Source organism: Prionailurus bengalensis, chromosome D2 (assembly GCF_016509475.1).
Source record: "Prionailurus bengalensis isolate Pbe53 chromosome D2, Fcat_Pben_1.1_paternal_pri, whole genome shotgun sequence".
In the NCBI taxonomy this organism is placed as follows: Eukaryota; Metazoa; Chordata; class Mammalia; order Carnivora; family Felidae; genus Prionailurus; species Prionailurus bengalensis.
Window position 1 is genome coordinate 86,303,256 of NC_057351.1, and position 21,293 is coordinate 86,324,548.

The 21,293-nt window shown below is 61.1% G+C and overlaps 1 protein-coding gene across 19 annotated transcripts in view; it reads left to right on the forward strand.

The window, feature by feature from the left end:
• JAKMIP3 (Janus kinase and microtubule interacting protein 3) overlaps window positions 1-21,293 on the forward strand; it is a 112,599-nt gene that overhangs the window by 60,841 nt on the left and 30,465 nt on the right. For 7 of the 19 annotated variants that reach the window (XM_043597903.1, XM_043597906.1, XM_043597908.1 and 4 more), the window contains exons 4-14: window positions 5,041-5,256; window positions 6,670-6,789; window positions 7,322-7,468; window positions 8,232-8,363; window positions 10,812-10,847; window positions 11,630-11,689; window positions 13,436-13,567; window positions 14,464-14,592; window positions 16,353-16,436; window positions 18,010-18,072; window positions 20,615-20,713. In XM_043597903.1, the coding sequence (XP_043453838.1) occupies window positions 5,041-5,256; window positions 6,670-6,789; window positions 7,322-7,468; window positions 8,232-8,363; window positions 10,812-10,847; window positions 11,630-11,689; window positions 13,436-13,567; window positions 14,464-14,592; window positions 16,353-16,436; window positions 18,010-18,072; window positions 20,615-20,713 (1,218 nt within the window). The remainder of the gene's footprint in view (window positions 1-5,040; window positions 5,257-6,669; window positions 6,790-7,321; window positions 7,469-8,231; window positions 8,364-10,811; window positions 10,848-11,629; window positions 11,690-13,435; window positions 13,568-14,463; window positions 14,593-16,352; window positions 16,437-18,009; window positions 18,073-20,614; window positions 20,714-21,293) is intronic. The other 12 variants (XM_043597905.1, XM_043597907.1, XM_043597911.1 and 9 more) reach the window with 5 other exon arrangements.

A 21,293-nucleotide genomic window follows, 5' to 3' on the forward strand; every position in this document is an offset into this window, starting at 1 on the left:
CAATCCCTGCTTATGCCCAAACCGTTCAAGGGTACAGTGAACACAATGGCAAAAATCCCACGTATTTATTCATGAGGAAACAAATAAAATGTTGTCACCAATTCACACGAGGATTTGATCTGAAGAGATCTGCGTCCCTGCCTGGCAAAGCTCCCTTGCGGCCCTGGGGACAGGAACCGTGCGTGTGTCTGTGGACAGCAGCATTTGGAGTGCCCAACATCTCTCGGGCGAATGTCCGTGCTCATAGTCATCAACAGCCCAGAGACCCCCCCACCCCAGGCCCAGGTGTGCAGATACGTCCAAAGTATAACACAAACGTGAGCTGGTGTGGCTGGTGCGAGGGTGTGGCCGAGTGTGGTGTCCAGCCTGGGGGGTTGGGGGCAGCCTTGGTTGGGAACGGGTGACCTGGGGACGTTTTTGGACAAGGCGCCCACAGTGGGGCTGGGAGGAGGGTGGAACAGAGGTGGAGGGTGGAGGGTGGAGGGTGGAGGCCCAAGGCGCCTGTGCCCAGCAGACCAGGGTGGGTCTGGGAAAGGTCCTGGCTTGAGGGACAGGCCAGCTGGGGGCTGTCTAGAGGTGGGGCCCAGCCCGGAGGCACAGTGCACGGCCAGGCCCCTTGGTCCAGGGGGAGGACGGCAGCCTCCCGGGCCCTGGCAAGGAGGGAGGACATGACCCCAGTCCCAGGACAGCGCAGCTCTGGGTGCGTAGAGGCTCGCGGTGTCGGCCCAGGGTGACGGTGGCCGGATCTTTCAGGGCTGCCCCCGTGGAAAGGCCCCGATGCTGTCACATGTGAGGATCCTTGACAATCCTACTTCCTTAACAGTCAGGTGGAGTTTGCTGTGGCTCTGGCTACGGCCCCGGCCCGTTCCGGGGTGTGGCACCGCTTCTCAGGGCCTGGGATGCAGGTGTGGAGGCCCCAGAAGGCCAGGGGGCAACCGGTGCCCAAGGCAGCGCCGGCCCACGGGAGAAACCGCTGGCTGGTGTGCGGCCCCAGGGCTGGCGCTGGGACCAGGGTGTGTGAGAGCGGCCGGGAGCCGTGCACAGGTCCGTGGACAGACAGGCTGGCGGCTGAGCGAGGCCAGTCCTGGGACGGGGTGCTGCGGCCGCGGGCACCCTGCCCAGGACGCTCGGGAGCGCGCGCGGAGTTCTATGGTGACAATGTTCCACGCGCGGCAGACGCCCTGAACAAGGGGGGCTCTGCTGAGGACTCTGCTGGTGGCAAACCTGGGGCCTGAGTTTCCCCTCCCTCCCCGCCCCCCCCACACCCTGGGGCAGGTCTCACTGGCAGGCTGGCTGGGGGAGGGAGGGAGCTGGGAGGGAGTGGATTTCAGCAAGTGGCGGTGGCCACTTTGTAAAGGCCAGGATGACCCCCAAAGCCAGGGGGTCCCCTGCAGCTACCTGCTCACACTCGCTGGCACCCGGGCCTGGCCACTGCCCCTTTGCCCCACCTCCAGCCCTCGTGTCCTCTGGAACGTGGCTCTGGGTGCTGAAGGGAGGCCGTGGCTGTCCGTGGCCATCTGGCCTGGGGCCACCCTGGTATGATGGGGCCCCAGCAGCAGGGCTACAGCTTGGCTTGGAGCAGAGCAGAGTCTGTGACAGTTAAGTCCCTGTCTTGACCCGAAGACCCTAAGTCCCGGCTGGAGGCGTGGCACCCTGTGGGGGTCACAGAGGTGTCAAAGAGAAGCCACCTGGAGGGAAGCCAGGACACGGGCAGGGTGACCGCAAGCACACCGCAGACACAGCCAGGGCAGGGCTGGGACACGGAGCTCTGGGGTAGGAGACACCATGAGGTCAGGACTCAGCCACGCCCTCACCTTGCTCCTGTCACCCTAGGGACCAGAGGTGTGGCTCCAGGGACACATATCAGATTGCCCGGGGCGGGGGCTGGGGGTGGATTTCAGGAGGTAACTGTGGGTTGAGAACCTCCCTGGTGAGGCCCAGGCCTGCAGGGGCCCCTTGATCTCACAGAAGAGGAGCCTGGAGCTTCAGAAGGTGCTAGAGCCAACTCCTGTCCCACAGTGCCCCTGCAGCAGCCAGGTCAGGGAGGGGCGGGATCCTGGTCGCATTTCCCCCCAAGGCAGAGTCAGTTTGTTCAGGGCTGTGCTGGGCGGGGAGGGGGTGAGGCGCCGGGCCCCCCGGGGCAGCCGTGACTACTGAACCCGGGAGGGATGTCTGTCTGGCACAGGCAGCTACGGCACACGTCAGTCATTCACACGCTCAGTCAGTTACTAGAAGTTCCATAAAGCCAGACAAGGAGAGGCAAAAACCGATTCTGTCTTTCTCACGGAAGTCTGCGAGGCGTTGTCCCCTCCCCACCCAGGGTCTGGAGCAGTGATCAAGCCCCAGAAAAGATCGCTGTGAAAGGAGACCACGTCCTCCTGGAGCGCTGCTCGCTGGGGGAAGGGGCCCGCTCGCCTTGGTTCCCACGGAGACACAGACTGGCGGCAGTGTGCGAGAGGCCGACTCTGGCGGAGCCTGGCAGGGTCTGGGCAGGGGTGAGCTTTCAGAGGGGACGTTTGCAAACACAGAGGCGACACTGTGTCACAGCCCCCCGGCTGGGTCCTAGGCAAGGTGGGTGATGGAGAATTCCAGCCGCCGGGGCCAGACGCTGCCAAAGAACGTTCGTTCGCTGGCTTCTTTGCTCTGTGAGGAGGGTTCCTCCCTGGAGCAGGTGCAAGGCCAGGGAGGGTCCTGACGGAAGGCCACCCCTCAGGGTCCCCCGCTGCGGTTCCCAGGTGGGAGTGGCCACAAGGGTGCTGGGGCTGGCGCTTGGCACCGCGGGACAGAGGCTCTACCGTGCCTGCCCCGCAGTCAGCTGGCGTGCTTTTAAATGCGGGCTCCCAGGCTCCACCTGGCGGTTCTGGTTCTGTGCATCCCAGCCGAGCCTGCTCTGTCCTGCAGGGGGGGGGGGGGAGGGGGGCGTCAGGCGGTGCAGGTCTCCTCCCACCCTCCACAAGGCCCTTCTGGCCTCAGCATCCTCCCGCACACCCCTTCCCCAGGGACCCACCCTCCCAAGGGCTTCCCCTGGTTTCCATCCACCTTCTGTAACTTGGAGAGAGGGAGTGCAGGGTTGGGCATGGGGAGCTCCTGGGGGTAAGGGGAGGGGGAGGGGTGTGGGGAGATGGCAGCGTGGGGGTGTGGAGGGTTGGAGGTGTGGGAGCTCCTGGGGCTGTGGGGGGGGTGAGGGTGAGGGGGTGCCTCAGGGGGAGGAGGGGTGCAGCCCCCCACCTCCTGCACCGCCCACCCCCGCTTCCCTGGCCTGGCTGGGTGTTGTATTTGAATATGTGCCCCAAGTCGAAACTGCTCCTAGAAGTGAGGGGCGGGCCCCACACGACCCGGCAAAGCTCTTTCTGTGTCTCACCTGGCATCTGCACCGAGCGCCCAGGCTCCCCTCCACCAGTGGGCTTTCTGGGTGGAAGGGGGTGGCCTCAGCATCTCCTGCCAACGGAGACTGAGCGCAGAACGTGCAGAACCCCATGTTCCACGGAGACAGTCACTGACCGTAAAGTGACTTCCCCCCTTTCAAAAGTGAAATCATGCCCCTCTGCGAGTGCACGTTTCCTCGAATTCCCTTTGTGGGGGGACCCCCTCCCTTGGCTGCAGCACGTGACCTGCACAGGTGACTTCTCAGGGAGGTCTGCGTTTTGGTCCAAACCGTCGGCTTAAACACCTCATTTAAGTGGGATCTTTGTGTAGAGACTCTTATCTTCTTGTTTTCTATGAAAGAAAAACGGTTTCTAAAGTATCCGTGTGTGAGTGTAAACGTCAGACCCAGAATACAGCTGCTTATTAATATGATTTTATTTTCCTGGCCCCTTTGTTTTCACTAATTGAGTGTGTTGCCTCTTTCCACATTTCTGTGTGCCTGAGTAAATGGGAAGTTGGCAATTAAGGATTTCTTTTATTCTGTTCAGTTCATCGCTTGCCTGTGAATGCTGTGATCTGGGCTAATTAGACATCTCATCGCTTTGTTCCTAAGCTGACTTCAGCAGATGGCTGATTTATTAGCTTATTTAGCCTAAAACAGCAAGTGAAGCATCGAGGGGTCCTGTCCTATTCTGTTTTGAAAATATGTTTTAAACTGGGTCTGAAGAATGGGTAGCAGTGGGGTCTGTCCTGCCTCCCGCCCTTTGGCAGCCTGGATGAGGGCCTCGGGGGCAGGTGGCTGCTGTGGGGGGCTGAGCGCTCTAGGGGCAGTGGGGAGGGCTGCGGGCCCCTCACAGCCAGGAGCCCGAGGGCATGTGGAGGCCTGGCCAGATCAGAGGCTCCTGTTCTCCAGGCTGGAACCTACTTGTCCAGAGATCCCTCTCCTCCAAGCTTTGGTTCAAAGCAAGATTAATTACAAATGCAGCTTTGCCGGCAGACAGTGGGGCAGCAGCTGGGCTTCCGTCCACGCCTCGGAGCAAGGAGAGGCTGGAGGCAGGATAGGCGTGTGGGCTCCAGCCCCTTCTGGGCCTAGTGCCCCTTAGAGAGGGGAGGAAAGAGGCAGCGAGGAGCTCTGCTTCTCGTGTCCACAGCCTGCCTGTGTGCAGACGGACCTTGCTGCTCACAACCCCTACTGATGGGGTTCAGGGAACCCGGGAAATACCCCTGCCATGCCCAACACGGAGCTGGAGGGGGCCTCGTGGACCTGCCAGACAATGCCAGCCCCCGGTGGCCGCCTAGGAGCCCCCGCAGGCCAGCACCCAGGAAGGTGGTCCTGCCAGAGCACAGGGAGGCTGGGAGGGCTGCACAGGGAGGCTGGGAGGGCTGCACGGAGTCTAGGAAGGAGTGTGTGTCAGTTGCATGAGCTCGGACTGACCCAGCAGAGCAGAGCCCCACCCGGGACGGGGGAGTCCCGCTGTGGCCTGAGCGGCGGGGCTGTCGGTCCAGGGCTACCTGCTTTGCTTCCTTCCGGTCTCAGAGCCGGGAGACACTGGCGGGGCTGCTGCCGTGGGGACCCTCCCGATGCTTGTTCGTAGCTCTGCTCCATCTGTTTCTATGGTAACCGCAGATCTGTACTCTGCCTGCCTGTGTGATTGTGTTCTGTTCTCCTTGTAGATGGAGGAGATAAAATTTAAAGACAGAGCAGTCTTCGTGCTGGAGAGAGAGTTAGGGGTTCAAGCCGGGCATGCTCAGAGACTGCAGCTCCAAAAAGAGGCTTTAGATGAGCAGCTGTCCCAGGTCAAAGAGGCTGATCGGCACCTGGGCAGCCCCAGGCGGGAACTTCCTTACGCAGGCGGTGCAGGAGACGCCTCAGACCACTCGGGAAGCCCTGTAAGCACCTCCCCACGCTTTGCCTGGTGATCCAGAGTCACAGACAGACACCGCTGCACGTAGCTATGTGGCCCTGCTCTGGCAGCTCCCCAGGGAGTTGAGAGCCTAGGTCCAGGGTCCAGAACCAGAACCTCCTGCCCCGGGGACTGACCATATCTGCAACCCACCAGCCAGACCCCGGACCCTTCGGCTTATCTGGCTCGGCTGGGAGGGCAAACAGACTTCCTGCCTTGCTAATGTGACACAGCACTGGCCGTCACTTGATCACCCCCCCGTGGGCCCCCAAGGCTTCAGGCTTCCAGCTGGAGCCCACCTGCAGCTGCCAGGATCCCCCGGTGGCTCAGGGCCCTTGCTTGCTGGTGCTGGTTCCGGCCCGGGTCTAGCGGGATGAGGCCATCTCCGAGCGCACGGGCTCCTGGCTCCTTACTCGCCCACATCCCCACCAGTCACCCCTCACCCGCTTTTTGTGTGACCATGCCACCTTTCTGCTGCTCTTCGGCCTGCTGTGACAGCGTGGGGGCAGCCAGCAGCCGCAGGGCCGTGACATCATTCATTCGTCATCACTGCTCCTCATTCAGAGCCCTCTGGAGTGGTTCTGGGAAATCTGGGATGGGGGGTGGGGAATCTAAATTCCATGGACCCTCAATGCGGGTCCTGCTGGGCCTGCTCCCTAGCCTCTCCTGCACCTGCTGAATGAGGAACCCTTCCTCAGTCCTTCCTGGACATGCATTCGTTTGCTCCGAGGACAAAAGGTTTGAGCTGAGCCAGCCCGAGGACAGCGACATTTCAAGAATAGAAAATGATTTTTTATAATCTTATTATAAATGGCTTAACTGAATTAAATCCTGCTCTGGCACTCGATAGATTGCAGTCAACTCCAGAGAGATTTTGAAACTGGATCAAAACGTTTTCACTGATTTTTGAATGAGGTTCCAGACGTTTCAAAAGTGACCTTTTAGAACCTCAGTGTGAGGGAGCACACTTCTTGGGAAACCGCCCTTTGCAAGCCTTCAGTTGAACTTCTTTTCCTGTGCTCAGGTCACATTGCGAGGGAAACAGGCGCAGGGCGGACCCCCCCCCCCCCCCCAGCCGTGGCGCGCAGCCCCCAGCGCGGCCCGGAGCAGCCACGCCTGTGGTGCCTGCATTTGCTCGCCCTTGCCTGCCTTACACCTCTGCACGCCCCTGGACATTTCCGCTCTTTCCTTCTGTCCCCATTGCGCGGCTTGCGGTGCCCCCGGCGGTGGAGCCAGCAGTCACCTGCCCCGGGGGTCGGTCCGCACCCGCCCACCCGCCATTTGGAGTCACGGGCGCTCATGACGCGGAACCGCTTTGTTTTCCGTGGTGTGTTGGGATTGCAGAGGTTTTCCACGTCTGTGTCTGTGAACAGTTATTTGCAGTTGATTTTTGTTTTAGGAACAGCAGTTGGATGAAAAGGACGCTCGGCGCTTCCAACTTAAAATTGCAGAGCTGAGCGCGATCATTCGGAAGCTGGAGGACCGAAATGCCTTGCTGTCGGAAGAAAGGAATGAGCTGGTGAGTGGGGGTCTGGGCCCTGCGGGTCTACGGCTGCGGTGTGGGGGAGGGGCAGGGGGCGCCCACTTCCAAAATTCCTTTTGGAGAGGAGGAGCGATAGTTCCAAGGGCAGCGCTTGCGTAAGGCCTCTTGGCTATTCCAATAAAGCTTTATGAACAAAACCGGGGGGGCGGGGCAGATGCGGGCCTCAGGCACTGGTTGGTTGATCCCGGTTTCTCATTAGTGAGCAAAAGTACCCTCAGTCCTGTGTGTCATCTGGGATGAGTGAGGTCCTCACCCCTAGGTGGAGCCATCACGATTAGTCCTAACAGGCCCTGAAATTTCCAGGTGATTGTGTCTGAGGGTGAGCTTCTCCAAGAGCCCTGAGGGGTCACGGGCGGGGGAGTTTACTGCAGCTCTAATTGGCAAAATAGAGCCTTGGCCCCGGACCGTTTCCCTCCACTGTGGCCAAAGCGTATTCTGATCGGTTTGCCGACTCTGTTCAGGGACTGTTGGTCCCATGTCACACTGAAAATCGTGTCGTGTCTTTCAGTTAAAGCGCTTACGAGAAGCTGAGAGTCAGTACAAACCGTTGTTGGATAAAAACAAGCGTCTCACTCGGAAGAATGAAGATCTGTCCCACACTTTGCGTCGGATAGAAAACAAGCTAAAATTTGTCACGCAGGAGAACATAGAAATGGTAAGGGGCCCTGACTGGTTCGTCAGGCCAGCGGGATTGCTCGAGAGCTCACCAGCAGCTAGCGACAAGCTACCCCACTGCTCACGCGTCCCCGCGGGAGAGGAGGGTCCGAGCACTGCTGGGGAGCGGTCCTGGGCGCCGCCTGGGGGAACCCGGCAGGGAGGTCACTGAGCAAGTCCGGCCCCAGCCCCAGGCCTGCTGCCGGGGTGTAACACGAGGACCTTGGACTGCGCCTGTTCTCACTCTGAAAACTCTCGGGCACAGATGGGGAGAGTCCCAGAACGCCTGCGTGGAGGGGAAGGAGTGGGCCGAGCAGCACCCCGCAGACCCCGCGTTGGGGGAGGCTCACTCCTGCACATCCACGGAGTGTGGGATGGTTAGCGGGTGTCTCCTGCGTCCCTTCCGTCCCAAAGGCCCCAAGAGGCCGCGGGCGAGAGTTTAGCCAAAGAGTAACTACTCAGTACGATGTTCGGAGCGGGGTGTCCTCAGCACCCGGCTGCAGAAATGCCTTCTTCCCGCGCTGAGCTGGGAAGAGGCGGCGGGTGAGGGATGGCAGGCCGCTCACGCCGCCGCGTCCTGGGTGGGGTGCAGACTCGCCCCGCACGTGTCCCCAGGGCCCTGCAGCCCGCTGCCCCGAGGCCCGAGCAGAGGGGCCCCTGCCCCCCAGCAGACGGGCTGCGGGTGCCCGCTGGCAAAGAAGACCCCGTTCCCCCGTCGCCCGGTCGACCCCTCATCCACCCCCGCGGTCTGCTTGGCTTGGCAGAGACAAAGAGCCGGGATCATAAGGAGACCCAGCTCCTTAAACGACCTGGATCAAAGTCAAGACGAGAGAGAAGTTGACTTCTTGAAACTTCAAATTGTGGAGCAGCAGAACCTCATAGACGAGCTTTCTAAGGTGCCCGGCGTCCCCTCCGCGGGGCACTCGCGTCCCGCCGCGCCACCCCTGCGCCCTCCAGCCTCCGCCCTCCCCATCGCCCTCGGCCCCGCCCCCTCATCTCTTTCCGCCCCGCCCCCATCCCCCTCGGGTCCCGTCCCTCCCTTATCCCTCCGCCCCTCCCCTTATCCCTCCTCCCCTCTCCTCATCCCCTCCCTTCTCGTCCTTTCCCTCTCCGCCCCTTCCCCCCCACAACCTCTAAGCCCTTTCCACTCCCTCGTCCCTGGGCCCCACCCTTCTCATCTTCTTCGGCCCCACCTCTCCCGCCTCCAGCCCCTCCCCTCGACCCTGCCCTCCCCTCCCCTCCCTCTGCCCCGCCCCTACAGCTTATCAGCCCCTCCCCTCCACCCCTCCCGTGTCCCTTGGCCCCTCTCCTTCACTCTTTCTTTTTCTCTCTGCCCCCCCGTCTACTCCCTCAATCACATCCCTCCGTTCCCTAGGCCCGTCTGCTCCCCTTGGGCTCCTCCACTCCTCCCTCGGCCCCTCCCCCCCCTCGGTCCCTCCCCTCCTCCTTCCCTAGGTCCTTCTCCTCCCTTCCTCGGCCCCTCCCCTCCCGTCTCCCTAGGCCCGTCCTTTCTCCCTGGGCTCCTCCCTTCCTTCTTCCCTCGGCCCCTCCCGTCCTCCTAGCCCCCTCCTCTTTCCCTGGGCCCCTCCCCCCTCTTTCCCTGGGCCCCTCCCCTCCCCTCCCCCCTCCCTTCGGTCCCTCCGCTCCCGGCTCCCTAGGCCCTGCCTCTCTCCGTAGGCCCCTCCCCTCCTTCCCTCGGCCCCTCCTCTTTCCCTGGGCACCTCCTCTCCTCCTTCCTTGGGCCCCTCCCCTCCTCCTTCCCTGTTCTTCTCCTCCTCCCTCCGTCGGCCCCTCCCCTCCTCCTCCCTTCGGTCCCTCTCCTCTTTCCTCCCTAGGCCCCTCCTCTCTCCCTCCGTCCTTTGCTTCCTTCCTTCCTCAGCCCCTCTCCTTCTCTTTTCCTCGGCCCTTCCCCTCCTCCCTTCGGTCCCTCCCCTCCTTCCTCCCTCAGCCCCGGTCCTCATAGGCCCCGCCTCTTTCCCTGGGCCCCTCCCCCTCCTTCCTCCCTCGGCCCCTCCCCGCCCACCGGGTCCTTGCATTGGGGAACCCAGCAGGGGAGTCCTCCCGGCCCTCCCTAGGGGCCCCGCTGTCAGGCCCCAGCGCTAAAACTGCGTGGTCCCCTCCTCGCTTTAGACCCGGGGTTTCAAAGGCAGCAATGCCGCAGTGTCAGCTCCTGGGACCCCGGGACAGAGCAGCACACCTGGGGGCTAGCTCGCTTCTCCGTCTGAAGGCCAGAATCCAGTCAAGGTGCGGGCAGGGCCCCGCTGCTTCAGGGAACGCCAGGGCGGGGTCCGTTCCTCGCCACCTCTCCTCTCTCTGAGCTCCGCCTGTCTCCGCGGGGCCTGCTCTCTGTGTCCCTCCGGTTGGTTCTCTTCTCTCCTGAGGACACCTGCCAACCCTAATCCGGGATGGTCTCACCTCCAGAGCCCTGACTCAAAGGCGCTATTCCAGATAAGGTCCAGAGACAGGTTCTGGGCATTCCCGGGGAGGGGGGGCCCATCCAGCCTGCTACACTGCCCTATCCCTGTGGCCCCTACAGCCCCAGTACAGTTTTGCAAATAGTCCTGCATCAGACCCCCTCCAATTACCCTGCTTGGGGGCCTTCTGCTTCTTGTTGATCTGAATGATCTGTTCAGAGCAAGTGGCCTTGGTCATTCTGTGACCTCCAGGGGCATCCGAAGGGACAGCATCATCTCTTGCTGGTGTGGCTTGTGGCCCAGAAGTGCTGGCCTGGCCTGGCTTGTTGTTTTGTTTTGTTTTTTTTTTTTAATTTTTGTTCCTGGTTTTTTTAGTAAGCTCTATGCCAATCGTGGGGTTTGAACTCAAGACCTTGAGATCAAGAGTCCCATGCTCCATGGACTGGGCCATCCAGGCGCCCCAAGGCCAGTTGCCCCAAGCAACTTAAGTTGCTTCCAGAGTAGCAGGAAGTTGCCCACTGCGGGCTGCAGGATGGCGTCTCCCCAACACAGCCTTCTCTGGCCGTGCCTGAGAGCTGACCTCTTTATTCAAGCACACAGTGACCGTCGATGCCCACGATAATGAGAATCTATGGGGGAATATAGGAAAAGGAAGAAATCTTGGTCAATTACAACTGTACATTACTTCAGTTTCTGAAAGGAAGGTGACAGGACCTCAGCCCTGAGCGGAGGGCCCCTGGGAACTTCTGCAGGTTCACGGTGCCCTTGGGAGGTCAGCTTGGGAGGGAAAAAGGACCGCGAGGGCCAAGTCACATGCTCCCTCTCCAGGCAGTGGGAATCGGTAGAGGTTTGGGGCAGCCAGCAGGCTCGGGGTCTCCCGCAGGAGCAGGTCTGGGCCCCTAGTTCTCTAATATGCTGTTCTCCCTCTAGACCCTCGAAACAGCCGGTTATGTGAAGAGTGTGCTGGTAAGTAATTCTCTCTCCTACATCCACGCCCATTTTCCAGGGCACTTGTCCCTGGGACCCCTGGTGCTGGTGTCTCCTTCCAGTCCAGACAAAGGTGGCTGTGCCCACACAGCACTCACTACCTGCCCAAAGGCTTTGCAGCAGTGGCCGAGAAGCCCATCCATTAGGGTCAGATAGGTGCCCCACATGGCCTTTGGTGATGCCTGCAGGAGCCAGCACCCAGCTTTGCCGTCCCTGGGGCACCGCACCCCCACGGGTTTCTCCCCCGCCGGCGTGGTCCAGCAGTCTAAGCGTGGCTGGCGCGTGGTCAGGGCCACGGAAACACCGTGTAGCTCCCTGGGGAGAAACGGGATTTTTGTCTCTGCAGCATCCTTCTCCACCTGTGCAGGGATGCCGTTTTCCAGACACCTGCTCAGACAGTGCGGAGCAGGGCTGGGCCACCGTCCCTGCCGGTTCCGGTTCCGGTTCCGGTTCCGGTGTGCGTGCTGCTCAGAGCCCGCCCCCTCCCCCGCACACTCTGAAGGAGGCTTTGCACGCTGAGCAGGGTATGGGGAGGGGGAGGGCCCCCCCCCCAACGTGGGCCGTCACTCACTTCAGCCCAAGCGGAAGCCACAGGGCATCAGCGCCTGCAGCGTGATGGTCCTCCCTGAGCAGGGCCGTGTGTTCATGAGCATACAGCGTGCCCATCCAGAAAGCACTCTGCAAGTCCGTTAGATGACCGCGCGGGAACATTAACTGAGCTGCTCAACCACTCAGAAAATCTCTTCCACTGGTTTTTGCAGGAGCGAGATAAGCTTTTAAGATTTCGAAAGCAAAGAAAGAAAATGGCGAAACTCCCCAAGGTAAAGGAGACAGCACTGACGTGTGCACACACAAAACGCGTGTTTTTAAAAGCCACTTAACAGGAGTGAGTTTCTCTCTGGAGGTGAAAAGAAGATAATTTTGTTATTTCCTTTTTATTAATGTTTATTTATTTGTTTTGAGAGAAAGAGTGCACGAGCAGGGGAGGGGCGGAGGAAGAGAGGATCTTAAGCAGTGGAACCCAGTGCGGGGCTCGATCCCCCGACCCTGGGATCAGGACCTGAGCAGAAACCAAGAGTCAGACGCTCATCAGGTTGCGTCACGCAGGTGCCCTAATAATTCTGTTATTTTTTTAAGTTTATTTATTTTGAGAGAGAGAGAGGGAGAGAGAATTCCACGCAGGCTCCACATTGTCAGTGCAGAGCCTGATGCTGGGCTTGAACTGACAAATCGTGAGATCTTGACCTGAGCCGAAATTAAGAGTCACACACACACTTAACCGACTGAGCCACCCAGGCGCCCCAATTGTTTTTAAAAATCGTTACTGTACAATAACCAAAACGAACCCAAATCAATACAATGATTATAATTTTAAATTTAGAAATCCTACCTTGTTGCTTTTAACTTTCCCAGAGAAGATATGATTTCTGATGGCAAGGAGGAGGGGCTAGCCTTGGACCCTGACCTTCCTCTGCCAGCTCGGAGTTAGAGTTCCCTCTTGCGCTGGAGTCCACAGGCCTGCCTCGTCACCACATGGTCCCCGGCCAGCACTGCAGGCTGCAGCACCTGTCTGCTGGCCCCACACAGGTCCCTCCCAGGCATGCCTGCACCCGCAGGGAATTGGAAGCACAATCCTTTTCAACAAATGTGTGCTTTTTATTAGAGGAGACTCAGGAGAGGGGGCACCTGGGGGGCTCAGTGGGTCAAGCGTCCGACTTCGGCTCAGGTCATGATCTCACAGCTTGTGGGTTCGAGCCCTATGTTGGGCTCTGTGCTGACAGCTCAGAGCCTGGAACCTGCTTCTGAGTCTGTGTCCCCCTCTCTCTCTCCGCCCCTCCCTCACTTGTGCTCACTCTGTCTCAAAAACAAATAAATTAACTAATTAATTTTTAAAAAGGAGATTCAGGAGATAGCAACTTGTGTTGCTGCTTTCTGAGAAATGGAACAGCAACTTGTGTGCTGCTTTCTGAGAAATGAGTGTTTTCTCGTTTGGCTTTTGAATGCTCAGTGGTTGTTCCTCACACAGGCTGTGAGATATTCCTTAGGCACAAATGCTGGCTTCTCTGGCCCCCAGAAAGGCCCATGGGAGGAGGGAGAGGGTTTGGGGGTCTCTATCTTTGGGATTACGGCAGAGTATTTAGAGATTTTCTGGAGGCCTGGGAGCCCGGCAGTGCAGTGGTAAGAGTGGGCCTGCTGCTCTCCGCCGGGCCCCCCTGCGCCCCGGGCTGCCGTGAGGCAGGAGTGGGGAGAATCCGGGCAACTGGGATAAAGGCCAGGAGCCCTCAGCGTGCAGGACAGGTTCAGCAGCCGAGGACGGGATGGTGAAGGCAGGGAGCATCGGCCACGGTGCCCTCCAGCCTTAGTGACCGGTGACCCTCATGAGCCTGACCGTGAAGGGCCCCGTTGGGGACTCAGCAGAAGGAGGCCGCGGGGAGCTCCTGGGACCGTCTGGGCCTGTATCTGGGAGAGCGTCGGGGACACTGGCAGGAGGGACTTGGATAGAGTGGACATGGGGTGGGGAGGGCACATGGGTCCGTGTGTGGATTAACCCGGTCCCTCTTGGTCAGAAGCCGGTTGTGGTGGAGACGTTCTTTGGATACGACGAAGAGGCTTCCCTGGAATCTGATGGCTCCTCTGTCTCTTACCAAACGGACAGGACGGACCAGACCCCTTGCACCCCCGACGATGACCTGGATGAGGTAGCGTCCCACGGAGCCTCTGCACGGGCCGGGGCAGGGCTCCAGGGGTCCAGGGACCTGGCAAGGAGGGCCACGTGCCTCTCCCTGGCTGCCTGCACCCCTGCCCTCTCGCAGGCTGCCCTGGGGGTCCGGGCCACGCCGAGACGTACATCAAGGCAACAAAAGAATGAGGAGCAGCCCTGTCTTTGATAAAAGCCCAGCCAGCCTGTCCTGCCCAACCCCCCTTCCGGAAGGAACCGCCCTCATACGCAGGCGGACATCTGAGCCCCCTCATGTCGCAGGAAGCCCGTGCTGGGTTTGGTCTGACCCGCCCGGCCCCTGTGGCTGAAGGACACGTAGTGGCAGGCGGTCCACGGACCTGTCCAGGGGCACTCGGGCCATGAGCCAGGCCTCCCCTGGCAGATCCGGGCAGGTGGCCCCATGGCCACCGACCCACGTAGAGACCTAAGCCATGGTAGCCCAGTGCTGCCACTGGACCCGGGGATAAGGAGCAGGGGCCGGGCTCCAGTCACTCTCAGACGCAGCCACCCTCCCGCAGCAGACCGGGGTGTTCTCCTTGGAGCAGCAAACACTTCGGGGTCCGCTGGGGCCCCGCCAAGGCAGCCACAGCCCCCTGCCTTTTCCCAGGGGCAGCGGATGTCCTTGCGGCCTGAAGGCATGTGGGGATGGCCGTGGGAAGGGAGCCTGAGCTGTGCGGTGGGGTGGGGAGGAACCGCCTTCTCGGGCCCAGCGCTCACCTGGCCCGCAGGGGGGCCCCAGCTGAGGCCCTGGCTGGGCTCCCGGCCCCTGAGGCTCACCCTGGCCTCAATGCAGCCCGCTGGGCCTTTGTCCCCGGGGGCTCCGGGCTCACCTCCCCGGGGCCCCGGGTAACAGCGTGTCTCTGTGCACCTCTCCAGGGCGTGGCCAAGGAGGAGACGGAGCTGAGGTTCCGGCAGCTGACCATGGAGTACCAGGCCCTGCAGCGAGCCTACGCCTTGCTGCAGGAGCAGGTCGGAGGGACGCTGGACGCAGAGCGAGAAGTTAAGGTCTAACTGACTTCTACTCCACGACGTTCCGGCTCCCGCCGGGGCTCCTCCCCGCTTGACCCCCCGGCCTTGGCAGGGACACTGGCATCGCTTCGCCTTCCGGGCCAAGCCCTCTCCCACGTCCCGCGGTTATTGTCGGGCCCGGCGATGCTCGCCGAGGCCGTCGGGAGCCCGTGTTTGGGAAGTGGCGCCGGCCGTTGGCCGGCCGCAGGTGGGACCCCAGGGCAGCCCCGGGCACAGGTGTGAGCGGTGGCCCCCCCGGAGAGCCGGGTTTGTCCCTCTGGGCACTGCAGTTGGCGGACAAGGTAAAGTCGGCTTCCTGGCCAACCTGCTGGTGGCGCTCCTGGGGCCTCCCGGTAACTGAGGCCCAGAGCCGGGGGAGGCCCGGCATCGCAGCTCGGTTCTTGAAGCCAAGATTATTTGTTTGTCCGGTAAACGCTGAGCTCGGATGCCGTGCCCCCCTTTCCCCTGAGCCTCGCCAGGCAGGCCCAGCCGGGAGCAGGTAGTGTCCCCTCCTGTCCCTGCTTCCCTGGACCCTGGGTCAGGTACTCATGGTCCATCCGCCAAAGGCAGGTGCCCTTGCCGGCCGCCAGGGGAGGCCGTGGTGGGGGGCTGTGTCCTGCCGCCCTCCCCAAACCCCCTTTACCCCCGTCCCTGATGCGTGGCCTGCTCTGCCGGGGCTCAGAGGGCATGCCCAGCATAGAGAGATAAGCTTCGTCCCTGTGGACTGAAGGGGTCTCCTGCCCTGCTGCTGTGGGGCCTGGGGGCCAGCTCTGTCCCCAGCCACACGGGACAACACCACTTAGCCATTTCTGCAACTCTGGCTGGCCGGCTGAGCATGGACATCTTCGAACCAGGGCACAGTGTCAGCGGGGTCCCCTCCCCTAGACCGTATGTGTACTGGCTGCCTGGAGAGCCCCTGGGCCTCCAGGGAATCGGGTGGGGACTAGCTAGGACCCCGGCCAGCTTCACTTTCATCTCTGCGGATGGAGAGCAGAGGCCAGGGGAGGGGACGGGGGAGGGAGAGCCTGGGTCCACCGATGTCATGAGGAGAGGCACCCAGGGCCCGGCCAGGGGATACCCTGCCCTCCCCAAGCTGAGGGACCCCTGACCCTATGCCCTCATCTGCCCTGGAAGCTGTTCCCCGGGGAGCAGGAGCACCAGAAGAATGGAGTGCCCTATAGCTTGGACCTCACGAGTGCACATGAACTCCCAGGAGGGCGGTTTGGACCCTCGGGGGCCTTGCACGCACCAGGGCAGTGAGGGTGGGCTTCCACAGGGGGCCCTGGGGGGAGAAAGTGAAGTCAGCAAGCAGAATCCAGGTGAAGCCAGGACCGGCAGAGGGCGCCTGTGCGGGAAGGGAAGGGAAGGGAAGGGCGTCTGGTCCCTGCTGGGCAGATGGCCAAGCCCTGCCAGTGTCCTCACTGTCGCCCTCGAGACTGGAACCAGCCCCCCTGGGCCGCGCCCGGCCACGCCCATCAGCTGTTCGATCCTGTGAACAGACTTCCTTCGGCCAGCATGCTCTCAGAGCCAGTCTGCAGGCCGTCCGTCCCTGTGGTCTAAGTGAGGTCGCCTGCTTCAAACCAGCCTCAGAGTTCTTCCCTCCGTGCCGAGCACTCCTTGCAAAGGGGAGAACGGCCTCCTCTCCGGTAGCAGAGGTGGTGGAAGCAGAAGGCAGAAGGTCGCTGAGAGTCTCTGTCCCTGTGGGTATGTCCTGGCTTTTAGAGAAAGTTGGATGTATGTCTCCTCCCGTCCTACAGACCCGTGAGCAGCTCCAAGCAGAGGTGCAGAGGGCCCAGACGCGGATAGAGGATCTCGAGCAGACCCTGGCTGAGCAGGGACAGGTGGGTGTGTGGAGCCCGGGTCCCTGGGGGGCTCCAGGGGGTCGGAGGGAGCCTGAGGGGCACGGACTCCTGGGGAGGGCGGCGGCCTGTGTGCGCGCGTGCAGGTAAAAGTTATTGGCTGCGCACTGAAGACTCACACCTCAATCAAAAATGTGAAAACTGGAAGGAATCTGTATCCAGAGGAAGGAGACAGCAGCCTTGACGGGGCGGGCACGCGCCCGGCTGAGAGTGCGTGGCCTCTCTGGGCTTGGTCTGGGTGGGCCCCGTCTCTCCCCCAGCTCGGGGCCAGGATTTCAGGCCCCTGGAGATTGTCACTCACTCCCTCACCACCTCGGGGCTCTTGGAACCCCGCAGGAGGGCATCCTCCCGCCCTGGCCACGGGCCTGTGACCTGCTGGATGGCACAGCTCCAGGTGGAGCCACGATGCGGCTGGACGACGTCCACATAGGGCTGGGAGGGTCTGCCTGGGAGGCGCCTGGCCCAGCACCGAGCCCCGTGCAGACCCACGGCAGTCCTCGACATGTTAACTGCCGGGTGGACGGCCGGCCAGACAAGAGGAGGGCCTGAGTGACACCGGGGCCACACTGTGAGTGCCCTTGCCTGAGCACCCGGCCAGGCTTCGGCGCCAGACTGGCTCGCGCCCCACCACGGCCACCGCATCTCCGCCCGGGGCCACGGCACACTTGGGCTGCAGGAACGGCGTTCTGGAGCTGAGCTGTGCACAGTCCTCACGGACCCTGCCTGGACTTCGAGAGTGAGATCCCTGGGCCCCACGCCATGCTGGATAGGAGCAGCGGTGGTAGCTGGGACATGAGGAGGAGGAGGAAGAGGAGAAGGAAGAGGAGGAGGAGGAGGAGGAGAGGGAGGGACAGGAGGAAGGGGAGGAGGGGGAGGAGGAGGAGGGGGAGGAAGAAGAAGAAGAAAAAGAAAAAGAAGGAGAAAAGACAACGCTGCCTTTCATCTGCTGAGATGAATCTTTCAAGCTTCGAAGATGACTTTGCCGGAAAGAAGCTGGGGCAATAGGCCTTCCTCCTGACACCTGACTGGAAACACTGCGGAGGCAGGGGGCAGGGGGCACCCGGAGACCCTGTGCTTCCCCCAGGGCCTGACCCTGGGGCGGGGTCCGCAGGGCGGCCACACACATCTCTCGCTGTTGCACAAATGCCTCCGTCTGAGTGTCCGAGAGTGAGATGGACCGGGCGCCCCCCTCCCACCCCGTCGAGGGAGCCTGGCTCCCGCCGGCTCCAGTCAGGGTCCCCGGACCCGTGACGTCCACGTGGTACCACGTGCCGCTGGTGCCTGGCCGGGAGCGCTGTCCACGTGGGGGTACGAGGGGTCCGCCTGAAGCGGGGCTGCCCCCGTCTGCTCTGTCCGGGCCCCTCCCAGGAGGTACAGGGTGAAATCAGAGGTGTTCATTAGCTGTGCGAATGAGCCGTCCCGGGTGGTCATTGTCAGAAGCTGGGTGTTGAGTCCTTTGGTCGGATCCTCTGTTCTGCTGAATTGTGATTTAAATGCTGACTTTGAGATTAACCCTGTGGCGAATCTGTTTCTCCAATTCGATTCTGCGTCCAAGGACATGAAGTGGATTGAAGAGAAGCAAGCTTTGTATCGAAGGAACCAAGAGCTCGTGGAGAAGGTATGTCTGTGGCCGTCCGACTCTCTGGCCGCCTCCCCTGTGCTCCCGGGCGTGTGCGGCCAGTGCTGCTGGGCAGGGGTGGGGGGTGGGGGGGGGCGCTCGGCAGAGCCTCCGTGGCCGCCCCCTCGCCGGGCCTGCTGGCGGCTCACTCCCGGGAGGCCGCCCCCTCCGCCTCCTGGAGACGGTGAGCTGTGCGTCTAGAGCTGCGTCTGGACTCCTGTTTTGTCCCACGGATGGGCTCTGTGGTTGGCGAGGGCCAGGCAGGCTCTGTGGAAGAGTTGTCCTTTCAAAACCACTGGAGTCACCCCATTCAGAAGCCTTGTTGAGCCAGGACACTGTATTCCGGGAAGAGGTCCTTTGAGGGTCCCCGGGAGCTGGGCTTCAGTTTCTGTCACCACTGCGCAACTGTGAGGGTGTGTGACGTAACCAAAGCTTCCCTGGCAGTGGCTGTGGCCATGGCCATGGGCTCTCCTGGCTGTGGCTAACAGGAGGCTCCAAAATGCTGTCGTCCCTGTCACCCCGCCCCCAGACTGGGGCTTTTTGGCTGGAAGAAGGCTTTATGTGACTGGTCAGGGAACACGGTGCACAGCTGGCCAGTGCCTGTTAGTGGCCTGAGCTCCTCCCAGGAGCTGCCTGGCTTCCCCTTGTCCCTGGACGTGAGACGTCCGTTCATGGGCACCTCCGCCTACATCACCACCTCTCTGATCCAGCCCGTTCTTGGGGCCGGTTCAGGGAGGGACCCACAGTACTAAAGGCCGAGGACTGTACATGGTTCGTCAGATGACACTTGGGCAGCTGGGGACCGTCCCCAGTGGGTAGGGCCCAGAGTGCTGTAGCAGGTGGCTCGGAACAGGATGGGAGCCGGAGCTACATGTTCAGAGGCAGAAAGGCCACCAGGGCTTACAGTTGGCTCCCGCAGCCCCGCCATCATCATGCCTACGTGACGGTGCCATTGTGGCCTGTCCCTCCCAGCCACAGCCCTCGCCCTGGGCCAAGGACTTTCTGTGGCATCTGCCGCCCTTACCAAGAGCCAGACTAGGGTGTCCTCACGAGCCTCAGGGCCACCTCCTCGACGGTGCTTCCCACAGACCAGCAGCCACCAAACCAAGGCCGTGGGTCCCAGTTCAGTCGCCCGCCCCGCCTGAAGCCGTCAGTCCCACGCGGGGCTGTGCTTTGGGTATTATGTCTTGAACAGTGAGTGACACCTATGTGCTTCCCGCTTGTATCTTAGATCAGGACAGCTGTGCTCACCTTCTCTGGTGCTCACCTGCACACGTAAACACGTGTGTGTGCATGGAAATGCTTGTGTGCACACATAACGTTCACGTGCACGCTAAAATCTTGTGTGCCCTTAAACATGCACGTGCACACTCACTCGTGTGCATGCAAACACACGTGCACACTTAAATGTTCTTGCATACACACCCATGAGCACATTTAACCACTGTGCACACTTAAATACTCCCTCGTACACATAACACTTGCACACACGTAAATGCTTGTGTGTGCACAAAAATACCTACATGCTTGTGTGCACACATACATATTCATTGTACTCCTGTACTCTTCTCATATATGCTTGTGTGCACACACATTTGTATGCATGCATTTAAGCACTTCTTACATACACACTCATGTGCACGCAATACATACACGTGCACATTTAAACACACACATGCACAATGTCCACGTGCAAACACTGTGCACACTTCAAACCTGTACTTTTCTCTGGCTACCACAGACGTGGGGTCACATTCTTGGCCTGTGGGTGCTCCCCCACGGCCTCAGCTGTGACACATGCACTGTGATAAGGCCCTGCCCCTGAATGCACGGCTCCCTTGTTGGGTGCTGAACCCCTGGAACCATCTCTCCACCCACCCCCGAGCATCCCAGCAGGGCATTCGGTTCCCCAAACTCAGTTCGGGGGATGGGTCGAGTCCCCTGCCCACAGCAGACACCCTTCTGGAACACCCTTTCCTTTCGGGGGGATGGGCCAAGCCCCCGCCCGCAGCAGACACCCTTCTGGAACACCCTCTCCTGTGTTCACAAGGCTGAGTGCCCCAGGATGCGTGGCGCTCACCGTTGGGAGGGCATGAGCCTTGCATGTTTCTGATTCTGTTTAAACAACCTCCTAATTAGTAAAGTTCACTCTGGAGGGGGTCAGGCAGCGATGGCTCATGGCCCTTCCGTTGCTTCTGGGCCAGCCTGGGCTCTAAGGAGCACTGTCATACAGGGACATCTTACTGTCTCTTCCCCTGATGGGTCCCTTCCCTTCCCCATCTCTGCTCAGATGGCCAGGCCGAGCTCCGGGCTCTCGGGGCTCCTCGCCCCCTGATCTGCCCCTGCGTCCCCCCATCCCGATTAACCAACGGCTGGAGACTCAACCCTGTCTCACTAGGATGGACCCACGTGGACTCCAGCTGGAGTGAGGGCTCTGGGCACTGGGGTGGGTCAGCTGTCCCCACAGAGAGCCAGCAGCTGTCAGGACAGCTGGGGAGTTGACCTGTGACCTCAGGCATCTCATCTGCCTTTTATCTTACAGATCAAGCAAATGGAGACGGAAGAGGGTCGGTTAAGACACGAGGTCCAGGATGCAAGAGACCAGAACGAGCTGCTAGAGTTCCGGATCCTGGAGCTGGAGGTGCGTCTCAGGGCGGGCACGGGCGTCAGGGCACCGGCCACCAGCCTGTGGAGCCGGGGTGGGCACAAGGGGCACAGGCCACCAGCCGCGGACGGAGGGAGGCCTGTTGGCCGGTCACTTGGCCTTCCTGACCTGAGCTTTTGTTCATGACCCCAAGAGGGAGGGCCGGAAAGGGGGCTTCTCTCTGCGTGGGGAACCATGGAGGAAACAAGGACAAAACGTACCCGGAAAGAATAAAACATGAGTGTCTGCTTCTAGACCCGTGGGGGCCGGACAATCATGGCTGTGCCTCGTTGAGCTGTGGGGGCCACACGCCTGACCACAGTGGTCAGCCCGGCCGACGTTTCCTTCTTGCTCATTTAAGCCCCTGAGTGCAGGCAGCTGGGTGCCACATGGTGACCAGGCGCCCTTTGTCTGTCCTCTGCCATGACCTTGGCCTCCTGCAGCGGAGGGAGCTGGAGCAAGGCTCCCTCGGGGAAAGGGCCAGCCACGTGTGGACGGCCACATTGCTGCCTTCACCTGCCACTGTCACTGCTCCCCGTGAGGGCAGCTGGGGGCACGGTCCACCTGTGAGGCGTGA